The 23,010-nt window shown below is 55.4% G+C and overlaps 2 protein-coding genes across 5 annotated transcripts; one reads left to right on the top strand and one right to left on the bottom strand.

The window, feature by feature from the left end:
* Positions 1-1,048: 1,048 nt before the first annotated feature.
* Rela (RELA proto-oncogene, NF-kB subunit) lies at positions 1,049-8,309 on the top strand. Its single transcript, XM_015503114.2, has 7 exons — positions 1,049-1,206; positions 1,572-1,703; positions 2,465-2,569; positions 2,757-2,969; positions 5,367-5,447; positions 5,537-5,611; positions 6,931-8,309. The coding sequence occupies exons 4-7, from the start codon at positions 2,900-2,902 to the stop codon at positions 7,560-7,562; spliced, it is 858 nt and encodes a 285-aa protein (XP_015358600.1). The 5' UTR covers positions 1,049-1,206; positions 1,572-1,703; positions 2,465-2,569; positions 2,757-2,899; the 3' UTR covers positions 7,563-8,309.
* A 2,740-nt stretch (positions 8,310-11,049) lies between these two features.
* On the bottom strand, positions 11,050-22,596 carry Sipa1 (signal-induced proliferation-associated 1). 4 transcript variants are annotated; one of them, XM_048807644.1, is made up of 16 exons: positions 22,085-22,596; positions 19,193-19,973; positions 18,489-18,631; positions 18,231-18,407; positions 16,106-16,280; positions 15,382-15,485; positions 14,955-15,112; positions 14,257-14,866; positions 13,653-13,927; positions 12,515-12,733; positions 12,313-12,424; positions 12,129-12,228; positions 11,949-12,050; positions 11,802-11,856; positions 11,526-11,604; positions 11,050-11,429 (listed from the first exon to the last, which is right to left on the bottom strand). In XM_048807644.1, the coding sequence occupies exons 2-16, from the start codon at positions 19,869-19,871 to the stop codon at positions 11,283-11,285; spliced, it is 3,135 nt and encodes a 1,044-aa protein (XP_048663601.1). In that variant the 5' UTR covers positions 19,872-19,973; positions 22,085-22,596; the 3' UTR covers positions 11,050-11,282. The 4 variants fall into 4 exon arrangements, with proteins under 4 accessions (XP_048663601.1, XP_015358594.1, XP_048663602.1 ...); XM_015503108.2 differs by having other exon boundaries at positions 18,489-18,616; XM_048807645.1 differs by having other exon boundaries at positions 22,328-22,596.
* Between the last annotated feature and the right edge of the window lie 414 nt (positions 22,597-23,010).

The raw sequence follows: 23,010 nt of genomic DNA, 5'->3' as shown, positions 1-23,010 counted from the left end.
CCTGCCTGTATCTGCAGTGGCTCGGGGAGGTCTGAGGCAAAGAGGATTTCAAGTTCAAAGCCAGTCGCAGTGAGACCCTGAAACCCTGAAGACCCTGTCTCTAAATAAAATACAAAAAAAAAAAAAGAGAGAGAGAGAGACTGGCGATGTGGCTTGGTGGTTAAGTGCCCCTGGGTTTAATCCCCAGTACCAAAATACACACACACACACATATTGATGTGTCCACTCTATCAAGTGGGAGCTTCGTATGAAAGGGACAATTCCCCGATCATCCTGAAGCCCTGATACTTGTGGCTGGAGGGGCAAGTCCCTTGGTGTCATATCTCTCTTATGAGAAAGAAAACCGTGAACTAGCAGACTTTGCTGGAGCTTACATACCAATTGACAGAGTCAGGCCACAGCTGATTATACAAATAAATAAACAGACAAGATATTGCAGAAGGCTGGTGCAGTGATGCATGCCTATAATTCCAGTGACCCAGGAGGTTGAGACAGGAGGATTGCAAGTTTGAGGCCTTAACAACTTAGCAAGGCCCTAAGCAACAAAGCGAGGTCTGAAAAAATAAAAAGGCTGGAGATGTAGCTCAGTGGTAAAGTGCCCCTAGGGTCAATTCCAAGTACCAAAAAATAAACAAAAACAAGATACTGTTACAGAGTAATAATTTCAGTGATAAAAATGAAGTAGGGTAATAGGTTGGGAGGGTAACCAACGGTGGGGGAGGCAGGGGAGCTGCTTTCATTACTTCGGACTGAGAGGTCAGGGAAAGCCGCTCTCTGCTAAGACTTAAATGGTGAGAAAGCTTGAAGAGAAGAAAGCAGAGAAGCATGAAAAAACATTCCAAGCAGAAAAAACAAGTGCAGTAGCCTTGGAGGAGGAGGAGTGAGTTTAGTGTGTGTGGAGGATGGAAAGGAAGCTCCTGGGCTGAGGGCTCCCCACCCACAGGGGCTCCTTGGCTGAGGTAGGTGTAGCTTTCACTGCAGCATAACGGGAAGCCATTGCAGGGGGTGAAGCACAGCAGTGATCTGGGGGCTTGGGTTTTGGAGGGAAGAAGGGGTAAACTGGACAAGGGAGCAAGGTGGAGACCCAGGACTGATGCCTGGGGGGACACCTTAGCTTCCAGAACCTGGGGATCCAGTGTGTGAAGAAGCGGGACCTGGAGCAGGCGATCAGCCAGCGCATCCAGACCAACAACAACCCCTTTCAAGGTGAGGGGGGAGGGACGAAGACCTGAGCCTGCCAGTGGCACCATACCCTCTCACCCCCGCCAGGCCCCTGCCCTGTGTCTCCCTTATTGGCCAAAACTCATAGTGTGGATGGAATCTTGCTGCCCATTCATTACACACTCCCATTTTACCACCTGGAAACTGAGGCCCAGAAAGGGGACATGGCATCTAGTCATTGTGAAATCAGTGATGGGTCTGGGACCTTGGCTTATTTCTTCCCTGGGACTTTGGGACTTCTGTATCACATGCCTTCAAAGGGCACCCTCAGTACAGAGCTGCCTGCCCTCCCTCATCCCGTGTCATGCGCCGCCCCCCCCAACTTTCCTGACCAACTGTTTTTCTGGCAGTTCCCATAGAAGAGCAGCGTGGGGACTATGACCTGAATGCTGTGCGGCTCTGCTTCCAGGTGACAGTGCGAGACCCATCAGGGAGGCCTCTCTGCCTACCGCCTGTCCTCTCTCATCCGATCTTTGACAACCGTGAGTGGCTAGGACGCCACAGAAAGGGAAGAGGGATGGACCAGGCTGTGGCGGGTGTGGCCTCCAAGAGGGTCTCTGGCTTCATTCAGGCCTCTAGGGTACTCATCATTTCCTCAGTGCCCAACTGAGTTGCCCTTAAGGTGCAGCTTCCACACTGGTCGAAAGTCTGATGGGAAATGGGCACTTTCCATATCATGTGAGGGGAGAGTTAATGTGCCCAGAACTAATGATTCTGGAACATCAACTCACAGGAACAAGATAATGCTAGACAGTGAGAATTCAATGAGGGCAGCTCACCAGAAGCTAACAGATGATATGGGCTGATGTTGATCAGTTGCAATCTTTAACCATCAGGATGAATGAAAACGAAAGGACTCTGGAGCCCCAAGAATGGGGAACCAGAGTAAACTGGGAGTCAGGAGGGAAGGGCTCATTGCCAGGTGGAGAAAGAGAAGGTATGACCAAATTGGTTCCCATTGGGCCACAGCTTTGTAGGGGCGGAGATGTTAAGGTGTCATGTGTTGTTGGATTCTCCTTGTCCAGAGCAGTGTTGAGCACACAGCTGGTAAAGAGCTGCTGGATTGGTTGGTGTGAGGAGCCATCAGGAATGGTCTAAGTTTGGCTACACAAGTGTGATTGGCAAACTGTGGGTTACCTTGACACTGGGCAGGCAGGGAAGGGCAGGGATGTTGCATCTCCTGCAGGCCACCCTGGGGACCTCTGGTAGTTCAGGGCTTCCTTCCTTATTGTCACGCTCTCAGGTGCCCCCAACACTGCTGAGCTCAAAATCTGCCGAGTGAACCGAAACTCCGGGAGCTGCCTTGGTGGGGATGAGATCTTCTTGTTGTGTGACAAGGTGCAGAAAGGTACTCTCCAGGGGCAGGGCTGGACTGTTTGGAGTGAGAGGTGAGGGCAAGGCCGAGAAGATGTGGTGCCAGGTACCTGACTTTAAACACTCAGGCCTGGGATGAGCCAGGAGACAAGCATCAGAAGTTAGGACCTGCAGACTTGAGCGGGTTAGACACTGATGACACCCCCACCCATCTCCCACAGAGGACATTGAGGTGTATTTCACGGGACCAGGCTGGGAGGCCCGAGGTTCCTTTTCTCAAGCTGACGTGCACAGGCAAGTGGCCATTGTGTTCCGGACCCCTCCCTATGCGGACCCCAGCCTGCAGGCTCCTGTGCGTGTCTCCATGCAGCTGCGACGGCCTTCTGACCGGGAGCTCAGTGAGCCCATGGAGTTCCAGTACCTGCCAGACACAGGTATGCAGCCAGGGAGGGTGGCAGCAGGGCTGCTGGGCTCTAAAAAGAAAAGCCAGGGCTGGATGTCTGGGGTGGAACTTGAGTTTATGCAGTATAGTCACTGTTGCGTAACATTTCAGTCAAGGGCAAACTGATATATGATGGGTGTCCCATAAGCCTATATTGTCTAGTGATGTAGTATCATCTTAGTTTTTGTAAGCATACACAATGACATTTACCTAATGATGAAATCACCTAATGATGAAATCTGAAATCGCCTAACGATGCATTTCTCAGAATATGTCTCATTGTTGAGAGAAATACAACTAATCAGAATCCTTCTCTTGCCTCATTTAAAAATGGTAGCCAAGACTTTTCAGCATATACTAGTCTGCCCCTATTCCAAACATTTCAGCATTATCTGATTTTAATCTCTTGCCAGTCTTTTGAGGGCAGGGACATATCTGGTGAGTGGCAGAGTCAGCATCTGACCCTAGGCCACCTGGCTCCACGTCCTGTTGTAGACGTGTGTTCCTTGTCACTGCCATACAGCCCAGCCACATTTTGGTCAAGGCTTTGAGCGCCCACTTGGTAGAAGGACCCATGCCTGGTGTTGTGAATGCAAAGATGAACAAGCAGGTTCTCTGTCCTTCATAAGCTCAGTCATATGAGGAAGATGGACACACAGAACACATCGTTACATCACAGAATGATGTGTGAAACTGAAATGTGTGCAGAGTGCCCTGGAGTGCAGGCACAGGGAGCTGGAGACAGGTGCCTGGAGGTGGTAGCATTTACCTTGGAGAAAGATCCAAAAGCGCATTCTTTATGCCTGTGGGCCATCATTGGAAGGCAGGGGTGTAGGCAAGGACATGGCCAAATCAGGGGCATTTTTGTGGTGGGAGCTGACCATGCCATGGGCAAACCTAGATGCAATTGCTTGTCAGGCCGAGTGCAGGGTTTCATCCTGGAAGCAGTGGGGAGCCACCAAGGTCTTCTCAAGGGGAGACATGGCCTGAGCAGAACTGGAGGTTCGTTCTGCTGCAGTCAGAGGATCAGAGAGGGAGGGACTCACGGTGCGGAGGCCATTTGGGAAGATGTTGCTATAGGGTAAGAAGAGGAGATGTGGGGCATGGACCTTGCAAAAAGGAAGGCGGAGCAAGATGATCACACCTCCCATTGCTGTCCTGCTTGGCTGTCTTTCAGCCTTGCCGCCATTTAGTGCGTGACACACACCAGGCTCAGTTCACCTCAGGACCTGTGTCCTGGCTATTGCCTTGGAATGCTTGGCTCACACCAGTCCTTCCCTGATGACCTTTAATCTGACTCTCACCTCCATTATGGTGCTGTTCTGTCACCTTATTCTTGGACATGAGCTTCCTCAAAGTTCCTGGCACATTTGAGATCTTGTGTATGGTTGTGTCCGTGTCCCTCTATCACCAAGATACCATGTTTTTTTTTTTTTTTTAAATATTTATTTATTTATTTTTTAGTTTTAGTTGGACACAATACCTTTGTTCCATTCATTTATTTTTATGTGGTGCTTAGGATCGAACCCAGGGCCCCACACATGCTAGGCGAACACTCTACCGCTGAGCCATAATCCCAGCCCAAGATACATGTTTTTAGGAGCAGGACCCTTGCATGTTACTCACAGCCATATGTCCAGTGGCTTGGAGGGGGCTGGCACACACTAAGTGCTTGGTAGATGTGTGTCGAGTTAGTAAGTGGGAGGGGGAGAAAGATGATGGTAGGGATAACTCCAAGGTTTCTAGCTTTGGTGACCTGGCAGAAGGATGGCCAGGGACCCAGGAGGAAAGGTCATGAAGTTGGCTCTGGGTTGAGGGCACTTGAGGTGGAAGATAGTTCTGAAAGCTCCAGGCTAATGTGCCAAACCACTAGAGATGAGGAGTCTGGAAGTCTTAAATAGGCCTGTTTGGCCTTAGTGCAGAGTGCTCCTCTCCGGGCCTGCCTGGAGGCTGGGAGGTGAGCAGTGCAGGTGAGGGATGACCTGGAGGCTTGGCCCCCTGAGGGCTGCTCTCCCCAGAACAGGGCCCCTTCACGCAGCATCATCCAGGGCCTCTGAAGGACAGATTCAGCCAACAGAGTCTTCTCAAAAGCTGGGAGAGGGCTGAGGTTGTGGCTGAGAAGTGGAGCCCTTGCCTAGTGTGTGTGAGGCACCACATGAAAATAAGATGGGGATATTGTGTCCACCTGTAACTAAAAAATAAATATTAAAAAAAAAAAACAAAACGGGAGAGTCTTAGAACTGCTGTGTGTGGGTGTCCCACATCCCTCTTCACTGGTTGGGAGACCAGTCTCAGGAAAGTCTGACCCTTTCCCTTCTTCCTGAGGGGCTTTTGGGACCACCGGAGGCCAGCTGAGGAGAATAAGGCCCATTCCCCATTGCTTTTCCAGATGATCGTCATCGTATTGAGGAGAAACGCAAAAGGACATATGAGACATTCAAGAGCATCATGAAGAAGAGTCCTTTCAGTGGTGAGATGGGGAATGGGCAGGGAGGGAGGCCCTAGGAATTGGGGAGGGGATATCCCAGGGACTGAACTGACTCAGCCCTTGCCCTTCAGGACCCACTGATCCCCGGCCTCCACCCCGGCGTATTGCCGTGCCTTCCCGCAGCTCAACTTCCATCTCTAAGTCAGGTAAGGACTTGCTCTAGTGTCCTTGGAACAATGGGTTCAACTGTGCTCAGGCTACATTTGGGACGCCTGGAAGGGAGATGAACATAGGCACCAACAGGTGTCTGATGCCTGCTCTCTGTGAGGCCCGTGCTTCTCAGGGATGTGGCTTGGTGACCTCTATCAGGGTCATCTAGGGAGCAGTGGAGGCATGGATTCCTACCCCACTCATTACAGACTGCTGAACTAAAGGCTGTGGAAGTGTGGCTCAGGAGGCAGCAGCTTCCTGGGGATGCTAATATACAGGGAAGTCTGAGAACCACTGCATCAGTTAAGCCCTGTGTTAGATACCTTGGGAAACAGATATGAAAATGGATGATCTCAAGCCAGGTGTGGTGGTACACACCTGTAATCCCAGCAACTCAGGAGGCTGAGGCAGGAGGAAGCAAGTCCAAGGACAGTCACAGCAACTTAGTGAGGCCTTATCTCAAAATAAAAAAGGGCTGGGCATGTGGCTTAAGTGATTAAGCACCCCTCTGTTCAATCCCTAGTACCAAAACAATAATCAAAATGGATGATCTCTGCCCAAACTCTCAATTGAATTAGGGAAGGAAAAACAAAAACCAAAAAGCACCTCTAAAGTAGTAAGAGGTGTGTGGCATCTCACCAAGAGGTGTTGGTATGTGGCTTAAAAAAAGTGGTAAGTAGCCAGACAGTGATGCAGGCCTGTAATCCCCTCAGGAGGCTGAGGCAGGAGGAGCTCAAGTTCAAAGCTAGCCTCAGCAATTTATTGAGTCTCTAAGCAACTTCATGAGACCTTGTCTCTAAATGAAAATACATAAAAGGGATGGGGATATGGCTCAGTTGTAAGTGCCCTGAGTTTAATCCCTGGTACCAAAAAGCAAAACAACAACAAAAAAGTGATAAGTGCCCACTTCAGGCCACTGCTCACTGGGTCCTCCAAAGGCTCATTTCCCCTCAACTGGTTTTTCAGCTGTACAGTGAGGTCAGAGGTGAGAGCCCTTTGTGGGCTCTAAGATTGGGGGGGTGGTGTCCAAGGAGGCAATGTGGCTAGAACTGGACCCTGTTGACCAAGTCACATTGGTTACAGGGAGGGAGCCAGGAGTTGGGTGTAGTGCGGCACGCCTGTAATCCCAGCTACTCAGGAGGATCACAAGTTTAAGGCCAGTCTGGTCAACTTAGTGAGACCCTGTCTGTCTCAAAATACAAAACAAAAAGGGAAGGGCTGGTCCTAAGCACTATCAAGAGTGGCTCAGGAACAGAGAATAGGGTGGGTCTTTCTAGGGCTTTCTGTGACCTCAACCTTTCTGTCTCTCCTGCAGCCCCCCAGCCCTACACCTTTACACCATCCCTCAGCACCATCAACTTCGATGAGTTTCCCCCCATGATGTTACCTTCTGGGCAGATCTCAAGCCAGGCCTCTGCCTTGGCACCAGCCTCTGCCCCAGTCTTGGCCCAGGCCTTGGTCCCAGCCCCATCCATGCCACCACCTCTGGCCCAGGCCCAGGCCCAGGCCCCAGCCCCTGGCCCAGTCCTAGCCCCAGGCCCTCCCCAGGCTGTGGCCCCACCTGCCTCAAAGACCACCCAGGCCGGGGAAAGCACACTGTCGGAGGCCCTGCTACACTTACAATTCGATGCTGATGAAGATCTGGGGGCCCTGCTTGGCAACAGCACAGACCCAGCCGTATTCACAGACCTGGCCTCAGTCGACAACTCGGAGTTTCAGCAGCTGCTGAACCAGGGTGTATCCATGCCCCACCCCACAGCTGAGCCTATGCTAATGGAGTACCCTGAGGCCATCACTCGCCTGGTGACAGGTTCCCAGAGGCCCCCTGACCCAGCTCCCACCTCCCTGGGAAACTCCGGGCTCCCCAATGGCCTCACAGGGGATGAAGACTTCTCCTCCATTGTGGACATGGACTTCTCAGCCCTTCTGAGTCAGATCAGCTCCTAAGGGGGTGACATCAGCCCTGCCCAGAGCACCAGGTTGCAGGGGATTGAAGCCCTCCCAAAGCACTTATGGATTCTGGGGGGTGTGCTCCAGCTGTCCCCAATACCTTTGGGTAATGCCTTTTTGGGGGCACATTTTATTCTTTCATTGGCAGTTTCTATCTATCTCTTTTTGGAGGTGCTTAAGCAGAAGCATTAACTTCTCTGGAAATGGGGGAACTGGGAATAACTCTTCTCCATCCTAATGGTCATCTCCCTTTGTAGGGAACTCTGGGAGGACCCCATCCCCATGCTCCAACTTCTAGCACTCTCCTAGAGAGAGGAGCAGGCTGGAGCTATGGCCCTTGAGGCCACAAAGCCTTATTTTCAGTGTCTTCCTCACATAAAGGATTCATTTACACTTTGATCCAAAATAATATTCCATCACCAAACCCTTAGGCGCTGCCGAACACCAGCACTTGAGGGACTGGCATTCCTGCCCTGCAGAAGTCTCTGCCAGCTCTTTCCTTGCTCAGCAGTGGCTGAAGGGAACCAATGGCATAGTACTCGCCCTCTCCTGGATCCTGAGGGAGTTTGGTCTGAGACTTCCCTGCTCCCCCCTTTCTTAAGTGCCTTAATAGAGGGGCAGATTGGAGAGTGGAGAAGGGTAGGCTGGAACCTCTCCAGTTAAGAGGCAGTTTCTACTGAAGAATTAAAGCAATTGGACTCTTGCTGTTTCTATTCTGAACTAATAAATTTTTTGTCAAGCTGGCCAAACATTGCCTTCTTTCAGCAAACACAGAACACACGTTGCTGGTCATGTCAGGCTGGACATTGGTAACAGAGTTGAGTGAATGTGCATACTGTCATTTGGGAGTGTGTGGTCTTAGGATGTCGATGGAAACAGGTGGTGAAGACAGGGGTCCCAATTCAGAGACCAGTTGGGCCCCTTGGCTGGTGGGATGGAACTGTTTCAGAATCTTCACAGGGGCACCATTAACTCCATCCAGGTCTTAGATCAGTAGAGGTTAAACCTGTAGCTAGTGTTGGGAGGCCACTAGGGCCAGAGACCACGTTAGAGGCTGGCAGTAAAGGATCAAGAGGGCCTGCATTAGTTTCACATTTCGGTGACAAGGGAGTGACTGCGGGGAAAGGGTGATATAAAGGTCTATGCCTGCTGCACCAATGCTTCCATACCCTGTTCTGGGAGGAGAGGCAGAATACTAACCCGCAACCTCAAAGGTGTAAAAGCACAGCCCTGAGCCGGCTCACGCGCAGCAGCCAACAGCGTAGGCCGAAGGGCCAGCCATCCCGATGCTCCTGCGTATATGGCATTTAGCGATGGGCCAGGCAAAGTGCTTGGGGTTTTCCCTCTGGGCGGAGATACATGGTGTCGCACCGTTGCAGAAGGGTGCTCTCGGGCAAGCGAGATAACATTAGCGGACCCGCTGCAAAAGTTAACGAGTTCCCTGGGAATAGGGTCTGCGCGCAGATGCCAATGGATCGGGCCTTGAAAACAGGACGCCAGCGGGCAGCGCAATATTGGGGAACCGGAAGCTGTCTGAGGAGTAGTCAAACTTGCACTAGGGCCTCGTGCTCAGGGGGCGTGCCCGGGGGCGTGTCCTGAAGCAAAAGCGGGTCAAGCTGATATCCCGCTGTGGGGGTGGAACCCGAGCTAGCGGTGGCCGGGTCCTAGGGTCAGAACCCGGGTGAACTTAAGGACCTGCCAGAACGAGAGCGCCCGGGAGGCGGGGCTGACTGGAGCCGGGGCGGTAGGGGCGGAGCGGAGGCGGGACCGGTCGTGGAGAGGCAGCTTCTAACTCGCAGGGAGCCGCGCGCGAGGCTGCGCGCAGGGTTCCAGCCCAAAGTCGAGGGAAACCAGTGAGCTCAGGTTCTTCAGTCCAGGCAGCGCCTCGCTCTTCCTGGCTTTCCCAGTGTCCTGCAGTGACCTTCGTTGACCCCCGGAAGCCCTCTCATGGACCTTCCCACACTCCCCGAGTGACCTTATCGTGCTTGTGGCTCAATAGTCCCAAGTCTTTGTCTCCAGCTCAAACTTCTTTCCCCTGCGGGCCAGCCCACTTGACATCTCCACAATGACGTCTCTTAGGTCTCTCAAACTCGCCCCGTTTCAAGTGACCTCAGCTGTCCCCAACCTGCCCCTCCTCCCCTCTTGTTCCAGCCATCACCCTACCACCTTCTAAGGGTTGCGGTCAGGAAACTGGCCACCACTGTGGATGTCACCTCTTCTGCCCTTGCAACTAGTCCTCATGACATCCTGGCAAATCTGCCTCTTCTCCCCATCATCACTGTAATCACCTAGTCTAAGTCACCTTCCCTCCCTCCAGGACTGCGGCTAGCTACATCTTCCTGCAGCCAAAGGGTTCCGCACCCAAATCTCATCTGTCACTCTCCCTTTAAACATCTATCAGCCACACGATCAGGTCCCAGTTTTGTGCAGACACACTTCCAAAGTGACCAGAGCCTGCCTTCCACACTGCCACTTAAGAACTCCTCATTATAGCTCCCAATCAAGAAAAGCTGGGCCATGGTATTCAGAACCGCCATTCCAGGATGGCTTGTGCACTCCCCACAACCCTTTCTGATCCAGCTCCAGCCACTTGAATCCTGGATTCCTGCATGTGACAGGACCACACCCTACTGGGATACCCTAGCCCTCTGTGCCTGGTCAACTCCAGCTCAACCTTTAAAACTCAGTCCTTGTGTCATCTCCTCCATGAAGCCTCCCTCATCTTCCCTGTTACTTAAAGCTTAGTTCACCCCCAGAGCCCAAGTTAACAGAGACTTGTGGCCTAGTTTCAGCAGAGTAAGCTTTAGCCAGCCTAGGGAAGGGCCTGGATGAAGCACGTGATGTTGGACAAGTCAGTGCCCTGTCTGGGTTTCAGATTGGAAACCTAGAAAACACAGGGTTTAGACAAAGTCCAAGTTTGGGCCTGATGGTGCCTCTCATAGGATAGCCCCAGTCTGGTGGGGGATTGTGGACCAGTGAGCAGAGAAGTGGGTTGAGGGCCAGTGTCCTCTGGGATATGGAACAGAGAAGCTGCCACCCCTGGAATTCGGTCCTGCAAGATGTGGTCAGGTGGTCAAAGGGACGAGAAAGGCTAGTGACTAGAAAGAAAGAATATGGCCTTCCCTGAGAGACACATGCGGCACAGTCAGCCTCTTCTTGACCCTCAAACTCTGTCCCTCCCCTGTCTTGAAGATCCATTCTGTTTCTCTGTCCCTGATCTCAGGCCCCTGGGTTTGGTTCCAGAACCAGGAGACCTAAGCAGGGTAGGTGTGGAATATGGAAAGCGGACACCAATTTCCCAACAGAACCAAATAAATGTTTGTGGGAGAGAAGCCAAAGGGTGGCCTAACCGCAGAGACCCCCTCAGAGCCAGCCCAACCCTAGGCTAATATTCCCAGGCCTGTCCTTCTAATTTGTCTTGGGAGCTTCACGTGGCCTCAGGTGTACCCCCGCAACACGTCTTGAACACATGTACAGACACTGATACTGTGGCTTCTTTACTCCCTGTCATCCCCTTGTCTCCACAAAATATTTACAAACAGGGACGAATAGGGCACCTTTGCCACCAAATGGACTGGGGAGTTGGGGCAGTGCTCAGACACGCCTTGGCGCAGGGAGGGATCCTGAGGAGGGCCCAGGGCTGGTGTGACCCAAGTACTCTGCAGGGCCCAGGCAGTTCTAAGTAGGTCCATCGTTAGCCTGGGGCTGTGGGTGAGCTCAGGCCAGGTCCGGAGCGGGGGAGCCCAGCTGCTTGGAAGCCAGGAGCAGGCGGGTGGCGGCGCTCTCCGACTCAGCCAGTAGCCGCTGGTTGTTGTGCCGCAGGTTCCTCACCTCCTCCTCCAGGGCTGCCCTGTCTGCCTTCTCCTGTGTGTGTCGGGCCAGCAGGAACAGGGTCAGGACAGCCACCCCTTTCCTGTGGCAGCCCCATGACTCTGTGCCAGCCCCAGGCCACCTCATCACCTTCTGAAGGTCTTCCTGCAGCTTCCTGAGCATGGACTCCAGGTGAGAGACTTTCTCTGATAGACTCCCAGGTTCTGGCCTGAGGACATGAGGTCAGAACTCAGTGGGACCATCACAGGGGCAGCACCAGAGGCTGACTCCCAGAAGCCCCTTGAATGTGCAGCACCCAAACCCTGTCTTCCGAGACTTAGGTGGATAATGCTTAACTCCAATGGACAGGCACAAAGGGTGGCAGAAGGGCACATGAAGGGGCAATGTGAGGGTGGGAAGCCTTACTCAGCATCAGACTTTGGAGTTCCCTTGGGGTCTCCGCTCTCTGGGATGGGCTGTCCTATGGGACAGAGGGGCCATGTGGGCAGGTCTGAAAGGGAGAAAGAATCCATCCCATCCTGGCTCTTCCTCCCAGTACCCTGGTGGCCTTACCCTCCCGGGATAGTGACTCGAGAATGGTGTTGCAAGTGGAGGCAATCTCCGAGATGGACTGCCACTCGTCCTCCAGGGTCTCACTGCCGGCCTCTGACATGACTGTGGGCACAGGAGGGGGCTCAGCAGGGGGAGTCACAGAGCCACCCTCCCCCTCCGTGCCCACTACTCCAGACTCACTCTTGCTGATAGAGTTCCGCAGAGACAAGGTTCGTGGCAAGAAGGAGGCCCTCAGTTCTGGGGCTGAGTCCTCATGGCCACTGGGGCTGCCTGGCCGGTCCTGGGGGAGAGAAATGGATGTTGATGCAGTGATACCAACTGTCACCTCTATGCCACTGGGCTCCAGAGCCTTGTTTCTAGTCACCTTGAAGGGAGGTATCTCTCTGCCAGCACCAGGTGTCGATGGCTTGGCAGTGGTGGCCAGTAGGAGGTCCGGGGTGGTGTCAGGCAAGACTGGGGCCTCATCTGACAGGGAGCTGGGAAGAGCAGGGGTGGCTCAGACCTGGAAGCTGGTTTCCCAGAGCCTTGCCTGCCCAGGCCCCACCAAGCTGCCCAAGAGAGTGCACCTGTGGGGCGATGGTGGGTTCTGGCTGTGTAGGAACTCAGTCCTCTCCTCTGCCAGATCCTCAGCCCCTGGAGGGCCACTGCCATCCTGCAGGCATAGGTGCAGCAGCTGCTTTGTGGTGGGCAGCAGGACTACCTTGGGGGTCTCATCCTGCAGAGGTTCTGCAACTCCCCGCCGGCTGGGCTCCTGCAGAGACAGCGTGTACAGCTCCGAAAAGCTCCTGGGGAAGATGGGGAGGGGTGGCATCAGGAAGGACTCCCAGCATCGCCAGGCCCATCCCTAGATGCAGCCAGAGGCTCACCACCAGGGGAGAGCGCCCCAAACTCCCTAACAGTGAAAAACGTGTGCCTACTTGCTGCCCATTCTTCCAGACCTGGGCTCAAATCCCAGTGCTATCCTATGTATCCTGGGAAAATCACTCCAAATGTCCCATCTATGAAATGGGATAATAGCGCTAAGCTTGTATCATGCTATGAGAGTTTAAACAGCCCATGCAATTGCTTAAGTATCCCAAATTCACTGCCTGGAGCTAAATTTGGCCAGTGCCTTTCCCTTTTCTAGAACATGTGCCTGTTTTAGCAATTCATATGAGCTAAGAATGACTAGATGTTTAAATAATTGAAAGAAATCAAAAGAATATTTCATGACAAGTAGAAATTAGTTCAGACTTAACACAATTTGACTTGTGATTTTTGGACCTTGGGATATGTCGGTTAATTACAGTAACCCCTTCATAAGGCAAGCAGCATCTATATGAAATCCAAATAGTTCAGTGTCCATAAATAGTTTTAGTGGAACTCAGCTGCACTTATTCATTTACCTACAGCAGCAGAGATGAGTAGATGTGGAAGAGACAGGAAGTCCCAGAAAGCCTGAAATATTTACTGTCTGGCCCTTTACAGCCTTAGCAGAGTAAATAAACAATAGTGGGAGGGGTTATAGTGGTGGCCATCTAATCTTGTGAGCAGTGAAACCAATGGTGCTTAATTGGTTCCACTCTATGTAAAGTGCAGTTCAGAGAGGTCAGGACACGAAGGACTCTCAAAGCACCCACATGCAAATCCCGAGAACGCTGGTGGCCACACAGGAGGCACAGGCTGCCCAGTCCTCCCACTACCCAGTGTCCCCAGCGCCCTGACCTGCGGGGCCTGCCGCTCTCATCGGGGGGCAGGACAGTGACGCAGACCTTGGGCGCAGAGCGTAGCAGCTGGGCAGCAGCCTCGGGGCCAAGGCTGGGCAGCGTCTGGCTGCATACGCGCAGCAGGCGCGCCCCGGGCCGCAGCCCAGCAGTCTCAGCAAACGTGAAGCGCTCCACATGCGTGATGAAACCCTCGGCGTCCACCTCGAAGCCCAGGCGGCCCTGGCCGTCGCGGGGCAGCGCCAGCTCCCGGGTCTCGCAACCTCGGCTTACCAGCTGCAGGACGGGGTGGGGTGTGGGCGGGGCTACCAGGAGGCGGGGCCAAGCCAGCGCCCCCGCCCCGCCCCGCCTCACAGCAAGGCTTTCCCCGCCCTCCCTGAAGAGCTTTAGTAGCCGAAGGACGGGTGAAGACCTGAGGCTCGGACACTAGAGGTCTCCTGCGGGAGCTTAAATTCCCACGCTGGTTTTGCCTCTTTCCTGGACTTTCCCTTTCGGGGGTGGTGGGGACTCCAAAACACGCTTCTTCTTGGCGCGTGAGGGCACCCTGGCGGCCAGTGCCCTTGAGCCCCATGTTTATTCCCTGGCCTCTTTTCCTCCAGGCTTACCTGCAGGCGCGCCACGACCTCGCCCACCGCTTGTCCGGGGTCCCCTTCGAACCGCAAGGTGATCGCCTCCCCGCGGCCATGGTACAGGTCGAGCTGCTGCTCGGAGAAGGTCCAGGCCAGCACATCACGACAGGCACAGTTGAAGACTACGCGGTCGTCCCGTGGCGCCACCAGCACCAGTGCCTCCGCCGAAATGCCCAGCAGGCACGGCACCTCGGCACTGTCGGGTCCTCCTGCTTGGGCTCCGGCCGCAACCCGCGCCCCTGGAGCTGCGCGCACGCCCCACATCAGTGCACCCGCCGCCTGCAGCTCAGTGCCTGGTCCCCGAGGGGTGGCCCGGCGCCTGCCGCCTAGGGAGGGCAGGCCAAAGCGGGAAGCTGAGTCCAGCGATGTAGTCGTCACCTCATTGGTAGCCAGGTCCTGTAAGTATTGCTGGCGCGTGCGTGTAGCCATGGCGTGGAATTGGCGTGCATGTGTGGCTGCCTGCTCACCATTGAGAGCCTTGGCGAGCAGGAAGGCCCGGAAGTCAGCGTTGGCTGCAAAGGGGCCTCCACCCGGGGGCAGAGCTGGTCCAAAGGTTGGAGTGTCCTGGGTGCGGCTCACAGCCACCCTGTGCAGAGGAAGGCTGCAGTGAAGGACAGCAGAGGGGCTCCTGGACCCAGTGCCCATGGGAAACCTGGGATGACCCAGGTGCCCACCTGTAGGACGTGTGCTGCGTGCAGGGAGCATGCGCCCGCACCACTAAGAACACATGCTGGAAGTGCGAACGGATGGTGGTAGGGCAGAAGGGCTTGCTGCCCGGCTCCTGGAACACGATGGTCACAATGTCATTGCCGATGTGACGCTTCCTCAGGAGCTGGGGGTTAGATGGTGGAGAGTGGGTGAGAGGCACTATGTACCCCCAAACCCCTCATTCAGGCAGGGCAAATCCTCGACCTGACTAGCACCGCCACCTATCTCTGGTGAAGGCGTAAGGTGTTTATCTTTGGGAAGGTGCTTCCAGAGGGAAGGGTTGCAGGGGTCAGGAGAGCTCAGGCCAAGGCTCAAGTACTGCCACCCACACAGCACTCTCCAAGACTCCCCAGAACCCCTGCCACTCCCCACCCTGTGCCAGGCCCCTCACACCTGCTGCTGGTTATTAGGAGTGTAAGGCAGCATCGTGGACACGTGGAACATGATCTCATGGTCCTGGTACGTGGTGTAGAGGGAATGCGTGCCTGTGGAATCCGCTGTGGCCGGGGAGTTGGGGACACAGAGGGAAAACAAAGGGAGTCCGGATGGCTTAAACCTGCCATCCTGTTCACACTCAGGAGCCTCCATGCTCCAACAACAGGCAGACAACCCCTTCATGCCACCAGCCAGAGCCTAAGCCACAGGGTCTGAGGCCTTCAGCTTTGGCTGCTCCCCTCCCCTCCCCCACAGGCTGCAGCCTCACACCAGCGTGAAGGGGGTCAGGACAAGGGTGTGGAGATAGAACCAAGACAGAAGTGAGAAAGGGTCTCAGAAGGAGACAGGAGTGAGTGTCTTAGGAGGGAACTGATGGCCTAAGCACAGAGGCCTCTCCCAGAGGCCCCTGGGGCCCATCCATCTAGGGAAGTGGGGTGTTCCCCTGGAAGCTGGCTTCCGTGTTGGAGGAGTGATACCTCCAGAACCACTGGGCCCCAGCTCAGGCAATAGGGTACCAGGGCCTTGGAAGACAGCCCTGGACCCTTCTTCCAGCCCATAGCCTGGCTTTGCAGCCAGACATGTCCTCAGCCCCAGACTCTGGACAAAGAGTCACAAGGGACCCCAAGGAATGCTGCCCTCAGTACAAGTTCTGCCCCTTCCCCACTAGCCCCCAGGGCCTCACTTTTGGTGTCTAGCTGGGCCCGGTAACTCTCAAAGCCTTTGAGCCGCACCACATCGCCCAGCAAGGTGAGGAACTGCGTGAAGGCTGCCCCCGCCTCCTGGTTGTTGTACATCTCCTCCTCTGAGCCCTGGCCGGCCCGGCAGTACAGGATGCCCACCTTGCGCTGGAAGCTCAGCTGGGGGAGAAGAGGGTGGCAGAAGGCACAGGCCTCAGTATCCCATCAATCCCACCCTGACCGTGTTATGGGGAACAGTTGGGACCCTGGCCTGGGGGTTTGGCCTTGAGTCCCAGCCCTCTCTGAGCCACTTCTATGTCCTCACTAGTCGAGTGGGTATAGTCTACTCAGGAGGGGAGGATGGGGGCAGTTAGTCCTCCTGTGAGGATGGAGCAGGCCACGCACACAGTGTACTCGTGGCCCAGAAATGTTCCTGTTGCCATCCTGCTTGACTCAAGCCTAGACCAGCATCCCCTTCTTTGAATTTGAGGTGCCCCCACCCCAGCCCCATGAACCATCTCTGTTCCCAGCTCTTTTCCATCTGTGGATAACCATGCACAGCTCAAGGCTCTCTGATCCTTGGGGTCTCCCCAACTCTTACATCCCTTCTTCATGGCTAAGCTCAGAGCTAGAGCCAGGCACGCAGGAAGCCCAGGTTCAACCCTGGCAATACACACACACACACATACACACACACACACACACCTCGACTTCTTCTGCAGCCAAGGGATGCAGCCCCATCCCAGGACTCTCTTGGCCACCTCTGGCTCTGACAAACGGGCCTCTTCTCCACCTATGTTTCTCCCCTCAGTGGCTGCGGTGGCCACCTCCATGGGATGACACCCCCTCTCTGAGTCCAGTCCAGACAATTCTTCCAAACTCCAGGCCTCCTTCCCCAGCTTCCAGGTACCCTGCCAGCACTCTGGCACCTCATCTCCTCGCTGCCACTCTCTGGTCCCTTTTCCTCCTCCAGGGTCTCCGACTCCATGAAAACACCATTCTCAGGGGCCAAGAAGCTGAGGAATCTCAATCTTCCCTTTTTCAGTCAGTCACAAGGGCTACTGACTCTACCCCTGGACTGTCACTTTCTTGTCACCTCCTCTATCATCACCAACATGTCTAGCTTGGATAACTGTATTGACCTTTGACCTGGCCTCTCTGCCTTCTGCTCCAGCTTAGTCTCCTGTAACCAGAGGGCCACTGTGCCTCTCAGATCCAGCCATTGCTTCTCAGTGCCCCTGGGACCAAAAGCAAGCCTCTCTCATCCCCCCTCAAGCTGTCCTCCACGCACACTAAAGTGCATGTGACACTCTCTTAGTCTCAACCATCATCCAAGTTGTTTCTTCAGCCCAGAAGCCTTGCTCAACATTGTCTGCAAAAACACCCCGCTCATCTTGGCTTGAGCTCTTGCATTACCTCCATAGTGTAAAACCCCAGCTGAGGAAGCGCATCAGCACCAGCCCTCCAAAGTCCCCTTGCTAATGTTCTGTTCCTGTATTCCAACAGTTCTCAGTAGATCTCTCTCCACACCCAGCTGTGAGCTACTCAAGGAAAGCACCTGGCCTGGACCTGTCCCTAGTGTCCAGCCTGGGGCCTGACACCAAGAGTGTATGAGACATATTTGTTGAGTGATGGGTGAAGGACACAGAAGAGGAGAGTCAGGGTCAGGGGGCAGCTTTCAGCACAGGGTAGAAAAAAGAATTTCCCGCTGGCCTGACTGTCCCAAAGTAGAACAGGAAACTTTGGGAAGAAGTAGCAAACCATATTGAAAGGAGAACAAGCAGGTGCCACAAGGCAAATTGGTCAGGAATGACAAGAGAACAGCAGAAGCCCTAGGGTCAGTCAGACCAGGGAGTCTGGGTCTTAAAAGTACACATGCACCACTGTGGAGTTTTTTTTAAATGCAGACTCTGGTACAGTGGGCCTGGCCTGGGACCCCCAGAATCTGCATTTCTGATAAGACCCTAGAGGCTGAGGATGCTGGTGGTCTTCAGACCTTTGAGAAACAAGGCTCCAGATGACCCCTGATGGTTTCAGAAACACTGGAGATGGACTGGCTTTCTCTAGGCTGGGGGGATGGGCAGACTGGGTCTACTTATAAGGCAGGGTCTCCCCATCCTGGCCACTCACCACTTGTTCATCCAGTGTAAGGAGGGTGCGAGGCACCTTGGGGGAAGCCGAGCCCAGACGCAGGCATGTTGGGCTTAATCGTGGTGCCACATGCTCCAGAAGTTTCCTCGGAGACAGGCCTCGAGGGGGGCCTGGTGGCAGTGCGTCCTCTGAGATGGTGCCTCGGAGGGTCCGGAGCTGAAAGGATGTTGGGGCACTTAGGACCAGATGGGGTAAGGATGAGGGGACCTGCGTCCTGATCCCATGATCCTGGCCCACCTGTGTGGTCCGGACAATGATGCGGTAGCTGTGCTGGGTACTCCCTCCGCTGCCTTCTTTCTCCTCCCGCCGCAGGCTCACTGCCACCGGGCCCAGCACCTCGTCCATCCCGAAGAAGTTCTGGTGTTCTGGGGAGGGGCAGGCTGTGGACGATCAGTCAGAGCCCCCTGGCAGTTCTGCCCGCCAGGATCTACCACACTCATCACTAGGTCCCAACTCACCAAGTATAGTCCCTGAGCTTCCTTCTGAAGCCCAGCCCAAATCACAACTTGCCCAAGACCTAAAAGGCCAATGCCTGACTGCACCCAGGCGCAGATGCTGCCTGGCCCCATCCCCACACCCATATTTCTCGTTCTAAGAGAATCTCTTTTCATAGCAAAGGTGAGAACAAGGTTTCTAAGTGTAGGCCTTTCAGGCCCGAGTTTTCCCCTCACAGAAATGTGGACAGAAAATCTCTTTCCAGCTTGGTGGGTTACGAGGATGAACCAGCGGGGTGTGCCTTGGCTGGGGATGAAGGGCCAGGGCTTGCCCTTAAGGAGGTGAGCCCAGCAGAGCCCTGGCTCAGTCCCTTTCCTTCCTAAAGCCAGGTACTTTACAGGGAAAAAAAAAAAAAAAACCCTGACCCCTCTACTGTATGCACTGCAGGTGACAGGGACCTCTGTCCCAGCCCCCTCCTCCCTCTCCCCCAGACAGCCTGCACTCACCTTTACCATAGAAGTATTTGCGGTAGTAGCCAGCACCCAAGTCTGCGTGCTCCAGGCTGTAGGCCGCAGTCCGGTTCTGTGGCTCTTCCAGGACAGACACGGAGGCGTTGGGCAGTGCAGGGGGCACAGGTGGGGACACTGGTCCACCTAGGCCTAGCTCGCCCTCACCCCCAAGCTCGCTCACAAATCCAGGTGCCCCAAGCAGCAGGTCTGAGCTCGCAGCCTGGTCCTCGGCTGAGGCCGGGGTCCCAGAGCTGGATTCCACATGGCCCCCTGTTCCCCGTGGCCGTGGAGCCCAATCAAAGAGCATGCTCTGGACATCATAGTGAGCAAACCACCGTGGCTCCAGCACTGGTGGGAAGGTGGGCTCTGGTTCCTCAGCAGGCAGCCCCAGCAATGCCAGTGGGTCCGTGAAGAGCCGGGTGGGGGCTGCAGCAGGACGACTGGCTTCCTCGTGACTGTGGGCCCTGGCCCGAGGGCTGGCTGGTGTAGGGGGTCGGGCCTCGCCTGCATCACTGCCACTGCGCAGGAGTGGGCCCCGAGCTGGCCTTGGCTCGAAGGTGTGTGGTGTCAGTGGGGGCCTGGCTGGCTGGCGCAGCTTACGGGCGAAGAGGTCATCGCTGGGTGCTGGGGCCATGCCCCGCCGAGGGCTCCCCACGCCGCCGGCCCACATGGGCATGCTCTGTGGGCCTGACTCTCTGGGAGCCGGGTTGCATTGGCAGACAAGGGTGCTTGGTGCCCAGCCTGAAGGCCGAGGTTGTGGCAGCTAGCTGTTTCTGCCCTGAAGGAGGAGGGGGCTGTTCAGAGGGGCCTGGGGAGAAAACAGGAACCCAGGCCCCTAGCCTGGTCTTCCACCACCCCAGTTGGCTTCCGGCCCCCTCCGAGACCATCAAAGCTGCTTCCGCTTTCCTGGCCACTTCCTTGTCTGCCTAGGGCTGAGGTTTCCAGCCCCTTCCCTGGTTAGTGTGGGCTGGGCTATGGTGCCTTGGCCCTGAGGGTCCTAAAGCCTAGGCAGCCCTGAGGCTGCCAAGTCCCACTTAACACACCTTTGCTTTGGCCTGGGCCCAGAGTAAAGGTCCCCGACAAGGCCTGGCCCCAGAGTAAAGGTCCCCGACAAGGCCTGGCCCAAAGGATAGACAACTGGTTTGGGCTGAGACGGGAAACCCATGGGGCCACTGGTGTCTGGGTCCTGCCTGCTTGACAAAGGGAGGACGTCCTGTCCCCAGAGACCTTCCTCCCTGCACCTCCCACTTCCTCCAGGGTCCCTGAGGACCTGAGCACCCAGAGGCCTGCTCTCAGTGCCCTGGCTCCTACAGTCTCAATACCTCAGGGAAATAGGGGCTCCCAGGGCCACAGGAAGGGCAAGAAGACTTCCTTCAACACAGGAAATGGTCCCATCTTTGGGCCCAGCCCCCTTCCAAGCCCGCACATCATGAGGAAGGGGCTGAATCACTCAGCTCAGTCATGGGACCCAAATCACCCTAGCTTGAGAGAGAGACCCCAGGCCCATCCTCTTGCAGATTACTATGCCCACACCTGAAAGCAGGAAAGGGCATGCTAGAACTAAACACCCAAGCCCCTTTGATAGAACTGGAATCCATGGGGACCTCTGCCTATGTGATCTCAGTGATATGGACAGGGAAGTCTGAACCTCACGTAACAGATCAGTCTGGGGTCCAGAAAAGAGATGCTCTTGCCTATTAGCAATTCCATGTAAGAAAAAGTCTGAATCTCCAGGGCCTTAACAGAGCTGCACCAGCACACCCCTGTCCCTGTGTGCTTAGAGGGCTGGGGATGTGGCTCAGTGGTAGTGCACTTGGGTTCAATCCCCAGTATTGAAAAAAATGAAAAAAAAAAAAAGGAACCTGCGTAGGTGTGGAGCAGGTGGGGGTTGGGCCAAGCAAGGCTCTCAGTCTCACAGGATGTAAGACTGAGACACCCAAGGCCCCAGAGACCTGCTGAGTGAGGAAATGAGGTGAGCCCAGGGGCAGGTGTGAAAGGTGGTGTGAGAACATGAGGGGGAGCCACCCCCTGCCCCTGTGAACACTTTATGGAGTGGGCAGCCAGAGCAGGGGCCTGAGGACTTTCAGCTGGCCTTCAGAACCAAACAAGGGTAGGCTTCCAAAGCTCAGGGTGCCTCCAACCTTGGTTTCTTGGGACAGGCTCTGATGTGGACCTTGAGCCTCTGTTTTCTCATTTCTAAAAGGGGTTAACTATCCCTGTTCCCACTGAAGACTGCAGGGAGACTGAAAGGAGGGTGAAGCCATTGGAGCTAGCCATCTATGTGCATGACAGATGCAGGCTCCATGTGCCAAACTCTGGGCACGGGCAGGCTTGGGCTGGGTAGGCATGGGGGTGGGTGGGGAGAGGGTATGAAGAAGGGGGTCTGTGCAGGTTCCTGCTCCATGTGGCTAAGCTCTGGACGTGTGTGTAAGGGAGCTCTGTGAGTGTGTGCAGCCCAGCCCAGGGATCGACTCTTGCCTTGGCCCAGTGCCGGGCTCTACCCCTGCCTTGGGGGTGTCTTGGATTCTGCCCCCCATCCCACAGCTTTACACAGGGTCCATTGAGGCCAGGACATTCCTTGCAGTTTGTGTCACTTGCGGGGAAGGGGCAGCTCCGCCCCCACAGATCCGGAAGGCCTGGCTGCCCCAGGAGGCGGCCCTGGACGCTTCCCAGCACATCTGGAGGTCATGACCCCATCTCTGCTGCCAGGGGGCGCGACAGATGTTTCCTCCCAGCCCAGGCCCAAGACTGGGGGGTGGTGTGCAAAAGCTGGAGAGGAGGCCACCCAAAGAGAAGGGGAGACCCAGAAGAGGGGGAGTACCCCCCAACTCAGCAGAAGGGGCAGTTGCCAGCGCCAGAGAGGAGTCAGGCGTCACTGAATCCACTCACCGGCTCACCAGTCGGGTTAAGCCGTCATGAAGAGGAGGGACTGGGAGTCGTCAGACGGAGGCAGAGGACTGGACATGCTGACTCGGGACTGAGCTGGAGCCGGAGGGAGGTTGGGAGGGTGCAGGCAGCGAACGCGGTGAGAAGCCTCGTCTCCACCCCAACACCACCAGTGCTTGCGGCCAGGCCACTTTGTCCCTGTCTGGCCCGACCTCAGGGCTTCCCGAACCCCACTCCCACCAGTACCTCTGGGGCTCCCGCCCAATCGATCACAGCAGCCTCCCGCGCCGGGGTCTTGCTGCCTGTCCTCCAGCTCCGGCTCCCGGCTCGGCTCCGGCTCCGCCTGGGGGCGGGGCCATGTAGGGGGCGTGGTCAGGCAAAGGGACGGGGCGGTTGCTTCAAGCGCGCCTGGGTCTGTCTGCGGCGGGAAGCGCAGGGGGCGGGGACTCCAGGCCTGGCCACGGTCAGACCAGTGTTCAGCAGGAGGCCAGGCCGACCTAGGCGCCTCCTGCCACCCTTTATGCTGGGCCCACGTTCTGGCTGAGGAATGGGAACAAGTGTACCTGCCTTCCAGAAGGACACCTTGCGTCCAGCTCCCCTCCAGCACTCAGCAGGTGCCCAGGATGCCCAGCCCCCGACTCTGGGTAAATGCTCTATACACCTGTCTCATTTATTGTAGAACACCTTACAAAGGTGTCCTCATCACCTCTTTAAGGCTTGGAGTATTTGAGGTTCAGAGAAAGGCTATGGCCATGGTCAAGGTTGAGGAATGTAGGATCCATAGGGCTGGAAATTTTTGAACATACTGGAGTGGGAAATGCAACACAACCACCTTCACATCAAGGCTTCTAAAGGGAACAGGATTGTGGGGAAAAGGACCCATCTTACCTGGTCCCCACCTTGGTCTGACCCCTATCTCCTTCATCCCT

This window comes from Marmota marmota, unplaced genomic scaffold (assembly GCF_001458135.2).
Source record: "Marmota marmota marmota unplaced genomic scaffold, marMar, whole genome shotgun sequence".
NCBI lineage: Eukaryota > Metazoa > Chordata > Mammalia > Rodentia > Sciuridae > Marmota > Marmota marmota.
Note: the sequence above shows the minus strand (reverse complement) of the source record. Positions and strands in the feature narration are given on the sequence as shown.

Bases quoted from the DNA above. Each gene is read 5' to 3' on its own strand.
- Rela (XM_015503114.2), top strand. From the start codon at position 2,900: ATGCAGCTGCGACGGCCTTCTGACCGGGAGCTCAGTGAGCCCATGGAG. The intron at 2,970-5,366 runs GTATGCAGCCAG...TTGCTTTTCCAG, and splicing joins CCAGTACCTGCCAGACACAG to ATGATCGTCATCGTATTGAG. The intron at 5,448-5,536 runs GTGAGATGGGGA...CTTGCCCTTCAG, and splicing joins GAAGAAGAGTCCTTTCAGTG to GACCCACTGATCCCCGGCCT.
- Sipa1 (XM_048807644.1), bottom strand. From the start codon at position 19,871: ATGCCCATGTGGGCCGGCGGCGTGGGGAGCCCTCGGCGGGGCATGGCC. The intron at 16,281-18,230 runs GTGAGTGGCCAG...CTTCTCCCCCAG, and splicing joins TTACACTGGATGAACAAGTG to CTGAGCTTCCAGCGCAAGGT. The intron at 12,051-12,128 runs GTGAGTCTGGAG...CTGTGCCCACAG, and splicing joins GCGGAACTCTATCAGCAAGA to TCATGTCAGAGGCCGGCAGT.